The sequence below is a fragment of the Lissotriton vulgaris genome, chromosome 2_1 (genome assembly GCF_964263255.1).
Source record: "Lissotriton vulgaris chromosome 2_1, aLisVul1.2, whole genome shotgun sequence".
NCBI classification, from domain to species: Eukaryota; Metazoa; Chordata; class Amphibia; order Caudata; family Salamandridae; genus Lissotriton; species Lissotriton vulgaris.
Window position 1 is genome coordinate 782,989,041 of NC_141687.1, and position 16,701 is coordinate 783,005,741.

At 43.6% G+C, this 16,701-nt stretch overlaps 1 protein-coding gene across 1 annotated transcript in view; it reads left to right on the plus strand.

Moving 5' to 3' along the window:
• The first annotated feature begins 3,191 nt into the window (after window positions 1-3,191).
• The window catches only part of RAPGEF4 (Rap guanine nucleotide exchange factor 4), a 1,206,373-nt gene continuing 1,192,863 nt past the window's right edge, over window positions 3,192-16,701 (plus strand). Inside the window, exon 1 of the mRNA XM_086956142.1 lies at window positions 3,192-3,499. Within this exon, the coding sequence (XP_086812268.1) occupies window positions 3,438-3,499 (62 nt within the window). The 5' untranslated portion in view covers window positions 3,192-3,437. The remainder of the gene's footprint in view (window positions 3,500-16,701) is intronic.

Below are 16,701 nucleotides of genomic sequence, written 5' to 3' on the forward strand. Positions count from 1 at the left end.
TTTCTATTTTTCAATGTGTGTATCAAAGGTTATATTACAGTGAGAGGAGGTCTGCCACTCTTTCACAACAATGATGTCATCAGTGTTGTCATTTGATATCTCATCAGTGATGTCATGAGTGATGTCACTGACCATGTCATGAGTGATGTAATATGTGACGTCATCAGCAGTGGATTGCGGGCGCACGAGTTATAGTTATAGTTAGCTGAACTAACTATAACGGGGGAATTTCAATGGTTTTGTATGAGTGAAATGTCCAGCTAACTATAACATGTATAAAAGCTATGTTTTTTTCAGTGAATTTCTAAGGTTTTTTAAATGCTAATTCCTAACTATAACGTGGCTGAAACCTATGGTTTTTTCTGTGAATTTCTAATGTTTTTTAAATGCTAAATCCTAACTATAACATGGCTGAACCTATGGTTTTTCAGTGAATTTCAAAGGTTTTGTAAATGATAATTTTTAAATGTATTAATTGTTATATTTTTTATACTGATTTAGGCCATTGTTTTGAACAATTTATTTTTAGATATTTTATTTTTTTAATTACATTACATATTTTTAATATAAATTGGAAAAAAAATGTGTATAAAAATATTGAAATTGTTCTATTTTATTTTTTTATTTTTTTTCAATGTATATATATTTTATGTAGCAGGCAATGAAATCCTATGGAAAGAAATTCAAGTTATTGGTAAGTACGGTTAAAATTACTTTTGTGGGTGGACCTGCCCTCACCTCCAGTACCCTCACCTCAGTTGGTTTTGGGGTTTAAAGCAGGCTTTTTCTAAGGAAGTGCCTCAAGAGTGTGGCACAGGATGTTTGTGTAGGCATACTGAGATCAGATGCAGTCCCACCAGTAAATTCCATAGAAAACAGCCCAAATGTTATGACAATGTATATCATTGGGAGGGAGAGGTGTAGTACAGACACTGACCAATTTTGTGTGTGGAAAAGGTTGCTTTATTGAAACAGGCGCACATAACAACATTTCCTGGAAAACCGCCTTACAAAACTAAAATCTCACGATACATAAAGTGAACAAGCACCTTTTCCCACCCCCAACACTCCTACGGTCTCCCCAAACATACTCACCCTGCAGCTAACTCATTAACTGTATTGCATTTAAATATTTCCAACTTTCTATTCCCCCCTACATCCTATGAGTATATATATGAACCTGTAAGTACCCAAACGTCCTAACTGAACCTTTAACTACCTGCCTACCCTATTCTTGCACATGGTTCCCCCAACGCAAAGCAACATCTGCAAAATCCTGTCAAACTTTTTATGCCCCCGGTAGCACTTGTTCAAAGCGACAACGTACACCACCCTTGCCCCTGCACACTTGTCTCAACAACGGAGCCCGACTAACCACCCATAAACTATTTTGCACCCGTGGAACCCTGAATAAAGGGACGGGAGGGAGGAAAAATATTTCAAACCTACGCTCACACTACCAGCCACCAGGTCACCTGAACCTACAATGGTGTCTGGTAGCCCAAAATGATCCCTAAATATACTGTGGGCTACTTTTGTGCCATAACTTAGCCCAATGCAATTTGGCAGTTGCTGGACTGCACCACCCTCCCAGCAGGGCCGGACTGGGAACCAAAACCGGCTCTGGCAAAGTGCTCGGACGGCCTCCCCATCCTCCAGGGGGGTTTGGGGGTGCGACTGCGCTCTTTGTAAGGGTCGGTTTTCGGCCTATTTTGTTACTGGGCCGTTTTTGCAGCAACGGCCCTGTAACAAAAATGGCCCCCAGTGGCCCAAAACCGGCCCCCACCCTTGTGGCGCACCGGGGATTGCCCGGTGCCTGCAACAGCCAGTCCGGGCCTGCCTCCCAGCCTGCCCGGGGAGCAGAAAGCCCTTTGGTCGGCTGTCCCTCAAACGCCCTTTGTGGTGAATTTGTGTTGCAGCTAGGAAGCCAGAACCCTCTCTTGCATAATTAGAAGCATAATGTGCAGATTCACCAAAATTACCGTAAAAGTATGTGCGGAGATTTACTTCCACTTCTCAACCTATGTGTGTGTTTTTTCAATCCACAAACATTCCCAGAATTACACCTGGAAAGCTGCACTTGGTGTCAGAAGATGTGGATGTACAAAGTGCAACCAATATTCTGTGCATGGTTTGTGGCAACATTTTTGTTTTTGTTATTTATTGAAACGATATTGGTTGATCACGGCCCTGACATTCAAGTTAGCCTTTGAGTATATCAGTCACACAATGATGGTGTTTCGGAAAGATTGCGCACGTTGACAGCTTGAGACGGTTAAAATATGAGTAGTAAACAGAAAAATGTGGGCGTGCTTGTGAGGGACACAATATTTCTGACAAGCAAGGGTTGTTGAGATTGAACACAGGTGTCACTTTGTCATGGGCTACTGTCACTGTCACTGAATCTGGCTGGCATTCTGCTGCCAATCCACAAAACTCAATGATGAGAACTGACAAGGCAGCCAGGCTACAATTGGGAATTTTAGTTTGCGAGATCCCATTCAAGCATTCCAGGATGCTATGTTGGTAAATAAGGTAGTGAGTATATATAAAATAAAATAAATCCTTCCCGTGAATTTCTTCAAAATTAGTGACAATTAAAGACAACTGTCTTACTTTCAGTGTGAGGTGACTGTATAGGATTGGAGAGGATTGGCAGGGAAGCTGTTAGCCAATAGGCGAGGTCTAGTAGTGTTAACTGCATGTACACGTTGCATGGCTTTCTTTTTTGCGATATGAATATTAAATCCAAGGCTTCTGAACGAGTTTCTCCGTGATTTCTCCAGACTGAAACTATTGTTGTTACGCACATACGTCTGCTTTGTGTTTACATTGGAGGCATATAAACATAAACATGTCGCAGGTGATTCTGCAAACATCATCCCATCTGGCTCTTTCTACACACATTTGACATTTTAGCGCGTATAGACTTAAAGAGCTATTGATAATTTAAATGCCACGTTGACTGATGGAAAATGATCAGGGTTGCTTTGAAATTCCACAAAAGTAAGCAATAAAAAAGGGCAAAGTCTTAGGATGTCTAGTATTAAAAAAAAGCAATCCGATTTCGAGACTCCCGGAATAGATATGTGCCTCCTGGGTAGCCATAGCGCAGCTCCGAGCACCTCAGCCCGCCCGCCCCTCCCTCCTCCGTGCTCTGCTGGAAGAGTTCAGCAGAGGCAGAGGCGAGGGCTGCGGCAGCGCTACCAGCCCTGTGCTGTCATTACACACTGCATTGTATCTGCCTTAAAAATGCTGCGCCCAACGTTCTTTCCTCTCTGGAGCGTGCACGGCGCCGTCCTTTCGCAGTATGTGTGATTCACAGAGCATCCTCAGCGGGCAGGATATCTGAACGCTGAGACAGCTGATATTGCAGCTGTAGTTTTAGGAAGCCGTATTGCTAGACCCCGCAAGGTTGTGCTGGCATCGCTCACAACATGGTCGCCAGTCACACCCCCCACTCCTCATCTGCCGAATGGATTGCCTGCTTAGATAAAAGGTACCAGCCTTTGATGTGGGGATTCTGATGTGTGCGTTTCTGCAGGTGCATGCTCATGATGGAGGCTGCAGCTGGAGGGGCGGGAGGGGCATGGGAAGGGGACAGGGGCTCCATCTGTGGCCGGACCCTACATTCCGGTGAGGTGACCGATCTTGAACGTGTCTAATGTACTGTAGACTGTGCACGTGGGGAGGGCGAGGGCATCTGCAGGTGCTGATGATGCTGGACCTGTGATAACGAGCATCTTCCAAGGGTACAGGATGGTGATGACTGGCAAAGAGATGACGGCGTGTCTGAAAAAGAAACAAAATACAATGATCTGTATGTGCTTCCATTGGGGGTGTTGCATTGACCTACAACAACTGGTTTAGATGCAGAGAATATTCCTTATAAAAGCCGAAGATAATCTATGTTCTCTTCCAGAGTCCGCTGTGGTGGTTATATTTATTTTAAGAGTATGTTCTCCATACAGATGCTGCCAGGACTGATGGCCACTCAGTGGCTGCCCGTGGCAGCGCTGATGGAGAAACTAAGATTTCTTAAGCTTGGTGCAGTGAAGAGACTAGGGGAAAATAACTGTTCCAAATTGCCTACGGAATTGATTACACCATAGTTTAAGTAGGAAATCCGATGCAAGTCACACTTATCACTCATTCTGCATAATATAAAAAGTAGGAAACATAAGTGAGGAATTCAAATGAAAAATAAAAAGCTTTTGAAACGATATATATTACCTTTAGAAAGGAAAAAGAATAAGGCAGATCGGTGGGCTCGGTGCATGCTGCTGAGTAAAGTGTGCAGTTTACAAGTTGCAGATGTCCATCTAGGCTGGTTTTCGCACCCCTTTATCCTTCAATAAAAAAAATAAGCACATTTGACCCTATGTGACTGCGATGTTTGGAAGGCACTTTGCTGTTATACAGTTTAGACGCCGTACACTTTAGTATTTTTGAAGCATATGGTACAGTGTTCTCTTGTGAATCGCGTAGGGCAGCACAATCTTGTACCGTCCAGTAACTAGAATCCTGTGGCTGGTGGAAGGGATGTCACGCACCTTTTGAACCTAGAGTCATCAAAGGATTGACTCCTTCTCCCACTCTTAGCACTTCAAGAGTATCCTATTAACTAATGATGGACTAGGAGTGAAAACTACGAAGAGTGCTCAAGTACCTGGTATTCTCTGGTTCTAGTCCCTACCATCATGATGTTTGAGATAATTACAAAGGTATTGCCAGAGGTAGCACAGAGCAAGCCGAGACTCCTGGACACCCCTAACTGACGTCCATAGGCTAATTGTAAACATTATACAAGTTTAGGGACGCAAACACTATTTTTCACTCACTGGTTCATTTGGTGAAATGGTCCCAAAATAGAGGTACCTGTAGAACATATATCAACCTCTTGCTCGGTGGTCAGGAAATACAGGTGTCCATTGATCTTGCAGTTAAATTTCCAGAGAATTACAGGAGCAACACTCTCAGGGGACCTAAGATACTGAAGGCCAAGCAAGGAGACCGCTCATCGAGCACGACACAATAGCGTAGGAGGCGACTTGGGGGTACATTAGTTGGAGTGCGGGCAGTGGTTGTCTGATGCGTCACTGTTCATCAGCAGTTAGCTATCATGTTGTTATTGCTCAGCCCTTATTTCGTATAGTGACGTACTTCAAAGATACAATCTCTTTCTAGATTCAGGAGGTATAGCAAACATGTCCTCTAGTGTGTCTCAAAATGGAATGTGCATTCATTGAAGAAAACCAAATATCTGATGGGCTAATTCAGAAACATTTTGCACATGTAAATACCGTTTATGTACTTCAAAGTGGCACCTGCAAGAAGTGCAGATTTTACAATGTGAAAATAGTACTTATGATAGTGGAAACTCTGCCAAATGGGTGATTTTTAGGTCGCGGCCTACAGAATACATATTGGGGAGTTTCAGAAATGTGACCTGGGAATACATTCCGCCTGTGGCTTGTCATTTGCTTTGTAACTCATGTTTTCTTGCTTTCCATTTGCTGGATTTATTTGCTTTAAGCTGTCCAGGTTCAGTTTGTCCCTGTCATTTCCAAAGTTATGTTTACTGTATTATTCCATAAACTCGTTTTCTATAATAAACAGGTCCATAAATCTTGTTCTAATCTCGTCACATTTTATGGGCTTTAAAAGACCGAAGTCAAATGCCAGGCACTCTCTTATCTTTATGAGTGCTCCCTTTCTCTAAACAGGCAGTTAAATCTTGTTGTTATCTCATCACATTTGCTGTGCATTCAAAGACCTAGGTCAAATGTCAGGCTTTGTCTTCCGAGGGCTCTTCTTTATCTTGTAAGCTGCAAAACCATGAAAGGGAGTGGTATATGAACAACAATTTTTCTACCTATGTATCTTCATTGTTGGATGGCTGTATGAACAAGGAGGCATGGGGGTGTCTATTGGTCATTACTTTAGGAATGTTAACTTATTCATATTTATTAGTATTTTATTTAGCACTAGCACCTCTTCGCAGCTGGCACCTTAAAGCGCTACAAAGTATGGATTGCAGGTTACTTCTTGTAAGCCAGCCAATCATCCATTATTTGTTTGTGGGGCTCATTGCGCTTCACGACTAAGCAGTAGGGTTCTCACAAAACAGTACTGTTTCCCTGTGTTTTTGTGATGAACGGAAACAAGGGTTAAGCTCCTAGGGCGAGCCCTCTAAACAAGTGGGTATTGTGTTAGCCGGTCACGCACCAGGAAACAAAGGGACCGCTTCTGGATTTCAAACCTGTGGGGCCTTTAGGCCACGTGTGCACATGTTAGGAAGTGCCTCAAAAAAAAATCAACCAACGAGTGGACGCTCTATGCTTTTGGCGCTGGCCACCCTAGCTGCTGAATGATGCTTGTAAAGAAGGCTGCGATGATACTGATTTGCGCTGTTTCCAGGAAAGCTCCAAGGCAAGATAGGTCACGATAATCACGATAACGCATAGAGAAGCTGAAGCCTTGTTTACCCCCTTCTTTACCCCACAGTCTTTGACTTCTACAGCAGGGGCGGCTCTAGGCTAATGGTGGCCCTGGGCAGGGAGCGTAGGTAAGGGGCCCCGGAAGAGGGGTCCAGGCGGGGCAGAGCACGGAGGCCAGTAAAGAGGGGGGGGGTCAGGGTGTTTGGAAGTGGAACAGAGCCGGAGGCTGCCAAATCACTGCCAAGGGCCGCCACGCAAATATTTATCCATCCTCAGAGGATTATTATATTAAGGATATATATTGGCGTGGTGGCCCCTGGGGCTTGGTGGCCCTGTGCAGGCGCACAGCTTGCACATGCCTAAGGCCGCCCCTGTCTACAGTCCAGTCTGCTGGTGAGCTTTGTTCATCGGGTGTGTAATATCAAAGTATCACATGTAGATGACAGGTTCAACCTGGTTGGGGTAGGCTCAACCCTTCATCCTCACTTATAACTGCTGAAATGCTATGAGATAATTCAGCTTGTGGCTTATATTCTATGGATGGACACTGTGTCTGTAACTACAATTTAAATATGAGTAATGTCATAAGCTCTGTTTTTTTGTTTTGTTTTCGTTGTCCCTTGTTGAGGCAGTCATACATCCGTTTTAACATAGTGCCATACACAGCTGGTCTAAAAAAATGAATACCTTTTCATTCTTCCTTTCTTCCTTTCAAAAAAAAGAAAAAATACCTGTTATGGGCTGGCTCGAATCAGCTATGTATTATATCTTTTTGTGGCTACCAAAATCGAGTTGGTTGGCCATTTTGTTTCTTCCCCTCCCCTCCCACCCCTGTCCATGTGACTTCTTCCTTCCTGTAGTCTGGGTTGCGGCTAGTAGTGGCCCCAAAATTGCATTTTTTTTCTAACTTTGCTGTCAGCCATGCTGCCCAGCCTCGTTATTGTATAACATGGCTAAAAGACATTGGGAACGCCAAGAGCCTTCAGGTTGGTTTTGCCAGGGCTTTTTTTCTCTAGTTGTGACTGTAGGGAGGAGTTGGGAAAATGGGTGTTCCCTTGACGTTTTCATGGGTATTTTCTTTACAAATGTGGCTCGCATACCAAAAGCTTCAGTTTGTGGACATGCGTGAAGATTTGCAGTACCGGTTTCCACAATCCTTGCACTTAAAAACTTGCGCCTATCTCGAGTTGGAGTCAGTGGTGCTATAAGCATGAAAAGGGTCCAAGCATCCACATTATTTCAAGAAGTGATTTTTGCCACATGGAAATTGTTTCCATGTGAAGAAACTAATGGTAAAAGTGTAACACTGCCACTGCACCTTTACCCCAACCCTATTCTCACTGATGTTGTCCAGTGTGCAAGTAGAGGGTTACGCCTGACAGTCCTCCACAAGGGCAACTAGAAACAATTTTCTCTTGAGCTCGTCTGTGGGCGGTAGTGAAGAGCATACAAAAGTAATGAAAACTGTGGAAGTTTTAGTGGTAGGCTAGGTCCTGTCTTGCACACTTTTGTGAAAATCAGACTGCACTAATTCTCACGAGGAATAACCCATTCTAAGCTACTCCCACCTTAATGAAATTACATTTTGGTACCTTATGGTATTCATGTACAAGGACGCGCCTGGCCACATGTAACATAGAACCCACATGTTGAAGTTGTAGTTTATTTGTTCGGTTGGTCTTGTGAGATAAAATTATATTTTATGAGTGATAAAAGCTTTGGCCTTTTTATGTCAGTGTTTTGGTGGAAACACAGGAGTGCTACTAACAAGCAAACCTTCTTTTCGAAATATACTGCATTGAGAATCTGATCACTTCAGTCTCACTATAAAAAGTATGTATTGGAAGGACAGATGACGTCTTAGGTAGCAGACTCTGGGTGGGGGCATTATTTTGAAAATGTAGGACATAGAGGGGGCTTCCCTGCACCTGTTTGTGGGGAATTATGTTGTGGGTGTCAAATAAATAGCAAGAAACATAGGATGAGTTGGTTGGTGAGTTTATTCTCAGAGCTACGAGCCACTGCACCAAACACTGGCACAGGGAAACTGCAACTGACCATTAACAGAACTAGAACCCCATAAGCCCCATGACAACAAGGAAGTTCCAAAGCAGGAACGTAATAAGCACTAGCAAATACAACAGTTTACGTGTAGGTTTTCACTGTCGGGTCATAGCATTCACCAAGGCGACTGGTGGAGCCATTTTTCTACAATGCTTTCATTGCCAATTGTTGGTGTATTTACCAAGTGTGGGCACTGTGTCATCCTATTATATTTGTTTCTGTGTTGCCTCCCTTATCTATAGTAGAGCAGCGAGGGCCACAGGTATGTCCCCGCAGTACACGGTGGAGGCTACACTAGGCACTTGGCATGGCAGAGATGACAAGGATTACTTTTCACGAGAGTGTTATTACTGCTGTTCACTTCAGCATTTCCGGGTGTGGCCTTTTTCCCGTTTATGAACCATGGCTGCCCTAAAACTCACACACAATAAAAGATGATAGAGGCCTCTGATTCAAGCGGTGTTAAATATGGTACATACCTAGAAACCTACATATATTTAACTGCAATTCCGATAGCTTATGGATAATTGATGAATACAATGTATTTTCTGCAACCTATAGCGGTTTAAAAACATTTTTTATCCTCAGCTCAAGGGGGTATTGTCGTGTAGAAGCTATCGAGCATGGTTCTGTCTTCATCAATGGTTTATAAACGACTAATAATTCACCAAAGGATTTCTGACAAGCAGGACTGATTCTGCTTCTGTGGATTATTCTACCAGGAGTGCAGAGAAATTCTTGCAAGGGATGGGCAATGAGCAGAAGCAGGCGCGGTTAACCTTGTAGGTCTGTTAAGACCCAATTTACACACTCTGATCCAGCCCAGCCCTTTCCCACCTTGAAATTGATCGGAGACTCCCCTTTCATGAAGGGAAGGGAATGGATCACCCCCAAACTTGGTGGGGTGCAGTGGAAGGGCTATCTCAGCAGGGAAAATGGTTTTCACAGAGAAAAAAAAAGAAAAAGAAAAAGTGTGTCTTTTTCCCAGCTGCTGCATTCCTTCTGTGGGTTATTCTGCACCCTGTAGAATTGTGTGTAGTGAGAATAGGAGCCAGCAAGAGATGTCGCATAGCATTCCCAATAGTTCATCCAGAAACCTGGACCGTACAGGACTTTTTAGGTATATCACTAGAAATGAATGGGAATTGCAAAAAGTATTAAATCTGCGCCCACACACAGGCTTACTTTTTAGAGTCAGATTTGCGTCTTTGTGAATTGGCCCCATGATAAGAAATGGTAATGGAGATGTAAGTACATTACTCATCATACTTTTTTTATTTAACTTCTGCAATTCTCTTTTAATATCAATTTTGTAGCTCCACTTTAGTGACCAGATGTTAATAGTTAGGGAATGCCCAGATCAATTCTCAAATGAAGGCATCAGTTGGTGTTGCGGCCAAGGGACTGTGTCAGTGTCCCTATCTCATAGGCAGCTACCGTATAATAATTGTGTGGCATTTATTTATGAAACCGCTTGGGCAGTATTTTGATACAATTATCTTGATTGTATCAAGCCTAGACATATCTTGTCCTATGCTCATGCCCAAACACTACATTCAAGACATCATTGTTCTGGTGAAGAAGGTTTATGGGACAGAGAGGGAAGATATGTATATGGCCCTAATTTAATAAGGTGGGGGAAATTGCTCTATTCTGACCCAACTGCTAGTGTACGGACCCGAGGGGGGATCTCGGTGGCATGGAAATTAGAAAGTGGGGTGTTCTTTGCATTGGCAGTGGAACCACACGCTGCTTGACTGCAATAGAGTTTCGGGGCTTAGGAAATTCAAGCGGGATCACAGAGCCAAATACATCCTTATACACAGATGATACATTACTATATCTGAAAGATCCAATGCAATCAGTATCACATATGACTACTGAGCTGGAAGAGTTTGGGAAAATATTGGAGTTAAAGAAAAATCTGAGTAAATTAATGGTCTTACCTCTGGGCAGATAGGGAACAGTACTGAACACCCAGATTCTGGACCTGGGCCTAGAATGGGAAGCTGGCAGTTTCAGATATTGGGGAACTGGGTCTGTAGAGATCCAAAAGAGAAATATATATGAAACATGGGCAGGGTGGTGAGAGGCCTTGATTTGAATTTTGTTGTCAACAATAGTGTTTTTCCAGAGGTGTCTGTATATACTCCCGAACACCATGTGCCTGACCACATTTTGCATAATAGAGAGCATCCTTAGTGACGTGACGTGGACAAGAAAGAGGAGTAAAGCTGCCCACAAATAAAATTGCCCTGACTGCTTTTTATATTAAGCAAACACCCAATTGCAGCATACAGTTCATTGGTTTGAGGAGAGCCCGAACTGGGAAAAGTCCCTATTGGCTGGAATAACTGGAGACTATACCATTCCAGACCTTTTTCTGGGAGGACAAGGTGTACCACAGGACTTCCCGTACTTAGTATGGCAGATGGGATAATTGTGATACAAAGTGGTGCTGCAGGTCTTAAGGAGATCCTCATTTGCAGTGGACATCCTATTGCTCGTGCTACGACCATTTCAGGATATACGTAGGGATATGTGCTTCCAGGGTTGACGAGTGAGAGGATGTAATATGATGGGAGGCCTAACTTAAATGGTAGATTTGTTTCATATGCGTAGGTCCAGGCATTGTTTGGAATGGGCTTGGGACAAATTGTAAAATTTGCTAAGATAGAACACGCTGTGCACATCATATGGAATGCATTCCCAGAGGCTGCACCATAGCTGATCCGCATGAGGCAAATATTGAATTTGGGAGGCAGCAAGAGATTGATCTCACTACTCTATCCTACATTAGCTGAAGATAGAGAGGGCAGTCCTAAGAAAGCATAAAATAGATGGGTAAACGAATGCCCGGTAGCTTTATCTGTAGGCGACGAGAAAAAAGGCGTGTGAACAGGCAGGTTAAAGGCATCTCCCCATACGTGATTTTAGCACAAGATGTACCAAACCCCACAGAGATTTGTGAGGACATATCCGTATAAACTGGCTTCCTGTGGGAGATGCGGCGGTCCTGGTGAGGTTTTCTTTACACATGATCTGGAGCTGCAGGCTACTCACACGGGAGGTCATCGGCTGGATCTGATCTTCTCGGAGGCTAATCTTCTTACGGTTGGAGATGTGCTTCCCATGGCATGGACGGATCACTCGCTAATTAAACTTTTTGTAAAGACAGGCCTACCCGCATTAGAGACATCTGGGCCAATAAGGGAGTATGTTAGCAGGGGCTGGAAGTCCCTGGCCCGGAAAAAAGGGGCGTCACCTACATTTATGGTTTAGCAATGTTTCACCTCGGCCTCAGACACTGAGGTGAATTACGCTGCCCTCTGCTCGAAGGTTATCTCGGTGCTGGACACATCTGCTCCTCTTAAACACCATATGAGTAGGGGAAGGCCCTCCGCACCCTGGTTCTCAGACAGTCTCAAAAATCTGAGACTGAATGTAAACAAGCAGAAAGAAGGTGGAGGCATGCATATCTGGACAGGAACAAGCTAGCTTGGAAAGCCAAGCGAGGGGCCTATAAGAAGGAGATTCAAACAGCAAAGGTAGAACACTTCGCTCGGGTGATTCTCGATGCCCCAAACAGTTCTCGTAGTATATTTAACATCCTGAATAGTCTCACTAGCCCAGAGTGTGTCAAGAACGACTTCCCCCCTCTCAGGAACTCTGTGACAACCTAGCAAGGTTTTTCCAGGAGAAAATCAGGTTGATTATTCCTCCCACCTCCTGGGAGGAATTCCACAACTGTATGAGTGCCATTGTGGGATGGCTGAAAGCCAATTCCCTGCAATTCAATACAGGGAAGACTGAAGTGCTTTTTGCCCTAGGCCTAGGATACATTCTCCTCTACCTAGTACTTTCTGGCCGAAGGATTTCTCACCCCAGATCCAGCCTGTGAAGGTATTCCGGAATCTGGGTGTGATGTTTAACAGTGACCTTTCCTTGGAGGCTCATGTTTCTAAGGTGGTAGTCAGTTGTATGGCTATCCTTCGCCTCTTGAAAAAAATCTTACCCCTGCTACCGTCCCTGGCAAGGATAGAGGTAGTGCGTTGCACCGTGCTCAGTAGGATAGACTACTGTAACGACCTGCTGCTGGAGTCTCCCAGCTATCTCCTGGACAGACTCCAGAGACTCCAGTCGGCAGCTGCCAAACTCGCCTTAGATTGGCCAACCAGATCCTCCTCTTCGGGGGCCCTGGCTCAGTTGCACTGGCTCCATCTGAGACAACGGGTGATGTTTAAGTTACTCTGTTTGACCTTTAAAGCCCTACATGGGTTAGGCCCGGCTTGTTTTCAAAGGAAATTCTCATGGCATGTGCCGGTCCGCAATCTATGCTCCGCTTCGGCTAGGATGGTGACTGTACCGAGATTTAGAAGATCCAGAGCAGGTGGCAGGTGGTTTAGCGTGGCTGCGGCCAAGCTCTGGAACTCGCTGCCTATGGATGTGAGGAAGCTCAACTGCCTTCTCACTTTCAGAAGACAGTTAAAAACCTTGCTCTTTCCCACCCGGGCTTAATCTGTAGTCTGCAACTAATCACACCTTTCCCTTTGGGTTCTCCAGCTCCTGGATGCCTCTCGAGGTGGTAGTGCGCTTTATAAGTATAATAAATAAATAAATAAATAAGGCTGGAAAATTATGGTGGCAAGTATGTAATAGGTTGGACATATGGTTGTTGTAGAGCTGGATGCATCCACAAAGAAATGCCTGTTAGGTATATTTCCTTTAAAGAAAGGGAATAAAATGATGAATCGGATATTAGCACTTGGAACGGTGTTCATGAAGAGTCAAATTGCAATTCCATGGGCGGCACCAAGACCTCTAGAGTATGGAAAATAGATTTATAGGAATGTTCCCTAATGGATGAGCAGCATATTAAGGCTATTAATAATAAACCACCCCGATTGGTGATTGAGAACTATAACTTATGTGGAATGGAATGCCTCACTGTGTCGGGATGGAGAGGTTTGGCGCATGTTTTTAAGCTGCATAAGGTACGTGTGATCGGGTTTGACTGGGATTTCTGTGGTTTTCATACGCTCAACTGTGGAAATCTGATTTCATTGACAACTAAAATTGGGTTTTCTGTCTCTTTGGCTGCATCTGATTGGTTAACTTTGCTTAGAAATCAATAAAAGGGATTAAAAAAGATCGGAGGTCAGTTATGTGGATAGAGCAAATTGTTTATGATTCACATCCAATTGTGCATTATCTTTATTGGGTCCTGCTAGTGTGATCTTCATCAACTCTCTGATGTCTGGGTTTTTGAAGAGGTTGACGTTTGCAGACTTTTTTTTAATCACTTCTTGATATTCTATCTTAAACCGTTGCGAAAGAAATCCAGACTCTTGTATTTTCTCACACGCAGGATCGTGGATTTCAGTAACATATGGCAGCTGTTTGAGTTTCCAGTGAGCTTTTAGTTGACACAAACAATGGAGGTAAAACACAGATGACAGCTAGAGATGCTGATAGATCTTGAAAGGTGATGGGTATTTTCTTCCCTGGCTTTCCTGTTTTGTGTTTATCTATCCACACATTATACTTGGGCCAATTCTTCTCTACTGGGAAACTCTCACTAATCTTTAAGCTTCAATTTGACTTTGCTTATGAATGATATTTGCTCATGAACATCTAAATATTTAAGCTCTGGGCCTTATTTGTGTTTTTTCAGAAGGTTCTCCCTTCAAATTCCCTGGTCCTTAGACGATAGGCTTTAGCGTGCAAACATAGGGTTTCTTGTAGTATAAAGCTACAAAAAGCCTCAAAAAGCTGTCTAATTCTCTACTCATATTTGAATGCCAAGTTCAAAATGTTCTTCCTTCTTGCTGGCAATGGATGTAGTCCCTGTTCCGAAGTGTTCTTCCAGTTCTATATATTTTTGAGGATTTTGGAAATATTCTGTCAATCCGGCTCATCTACTTTCTTATGTTTACAGGTGTACGCTTTGGTTGTGAACCGGGCAGGGATTCATGTCTTTGCTTCTGGTTCATAGACCACATTGTGTAGATGTTGCTTTTCGATGATTCAGAAAATGTTGGTTGGCTGCTTCTGCAGCTGGAATCTTATCTATTTTATGTGTTTTATAAAGCGCGGACATGGCCCAAGGGTATCAGAGCACTGTACATATGATTGATACATTTAAACAAGAGCTGAAACCATAAAAAAGAACAGCTAGCAAAACATTTACAAACTTTTAAACAAACTCCCGTAAAATATGGTATGTTGTAACAGAGTTCTTATAAAATGATGGCCATTTGTTTATGCGTCACTGGGATAGATTTTCTGCGATGGCTTCTCAAGATTCTTCTTTGCGTCAGTACTGTTCCCGGTATCTGAGAGACACTGTGTGTGTTTGTGCCCTATATATTTATCTTATTGACATTGTGCCAGCCACTGCGCCCAGTGGCCAGGCTGATAGCGACTTTATGAGAGGAATTTGTTCGTAAGTATCTATTTCACCTATTTTCTGAAGATGTGGGTCGAAGGGTTAGACTGAACCTTGGGTGGTAGGGAGTTCCAGATCCTTGGAGCCGACCCTGGGAAGAAGCGTGTGTAGGTATTTTGTTCAGCTGCGGTCGGTAGTGGGAGTACCTGCCGGGCGGTGACTTGGGAAGGGGGAGGGTCAGGGTGGGGGGTAGTAAACTATGAATGTGGCGTTATGCTTGCAAGTCTAAATTGACCATGGCATATTGGAGGTAACACTTAGCTTATAGAGGCAGCCATGGCAAAATACTGGTGCTGGCACACAGGAGAGGCAGCTTGTAGGATGACAGGAAACTGTGAAATAATACTGGCACCATTAGAGTTCGGATAATTCCTCACATAATGGGCACCCATCATAAAATATGACCACTGGCATACTAGATGTAATTCTTGGCATATAAGGTTCCCTTGCAATATGCTGAAGCTGGAATTGTTGAGGAAATTAATGCATCGGGAATCCATGGCAAAATGCTGGTTTTAGTACATTGGAGGTAATTGTTGGCATAAGAGAGGACAATTTCTCTGGCAGGGGGGGCAGATGCTTTCTTGGGTAGGGAATTGGGGCAGCTATGATAAAATGGTGTCCCTGACATACTAGAGGTAATTTATTTGACAGATTGGTCACTCATAGTATATGGATGCCATTGATAGCAAAATTCTAGCGATAGCTAAGGTATATTGTATGTCGGTTGTGGCATCTGAGTACCCATGACAAAATGCTGGCGCTGGTACAATGAAGGCACACATAGCACATTTTGAAAAAATGTGGTCAACTCCCGGGGTGCATCAGGTTTCTTTGGCTTTGCATTCAATGCCCCTTCAGAGCCCATGGCTTTTGGGCAAATGTATATGAAACTTGTGTTCTTGTGTTTTCAAATAAACTATTTGACCACCTTTTTTTTTTTACCCCACTCATCACCCCCCTCCCTCTATTGAATCCTCATAGAAGAAGTCTGGCTAACTGACTTTGCTTGCTTGTTACAGTTCATGGTTAGTATTATGTCAACCACTTTAAAAGATCATGTCAGCTCCTCAATATTAGTGGTATCTAAAACAGACATGTGTCTGTTTTGTGCTAATATAGTGACCATATAGATATTATAAACTTGAGCAATCACAACTACTGTCATGTCATTAGGATTGAGGGCATGCAACCACGCTTCCTATCACGTTTCAGGGTAAAAGCCCATATGAAGCCAATTCCCGTGATGTCATTAAAAGTCAAAGGGTATGTGATTCCACTTCTGCTACCCTAGACATTTTGGTCAATAAACACCGATGTTCGTAGGCCAAAAATACACCATTAGCTTTGTCAACTGGGCGGATATTTTATAATGCTTATTACATTCTGCAAGTTCCGGGGGTTACATTCTAAAACACATTTCCGTTGCTGCCTCATAATGAATAGTTAAACTCAGTGGTTAGTTAAACCAAGCAGTGATGGGCAGGGCCGGACTGGCTACCGGGCGTTTTGGAGTGCTGCTGAGCTTGGGACTGATTTTGTTGATGGGACCAGCGTGTACTGAACGGAATTCGTTTTGCTTTAATTATTTCGAAGTACACACAGGTCTCGATGAACGAAATCAGCCCCCACCTCAGTGAAATCAGCCCCCACCTCAGTGAAATCAGCCCCCAGCTCGGCAGAATTCCAAAACGCCCAGTAGTCAGTCCGGCCCTGGTGATGGGAGGCGGGGACACATACTGATTATGA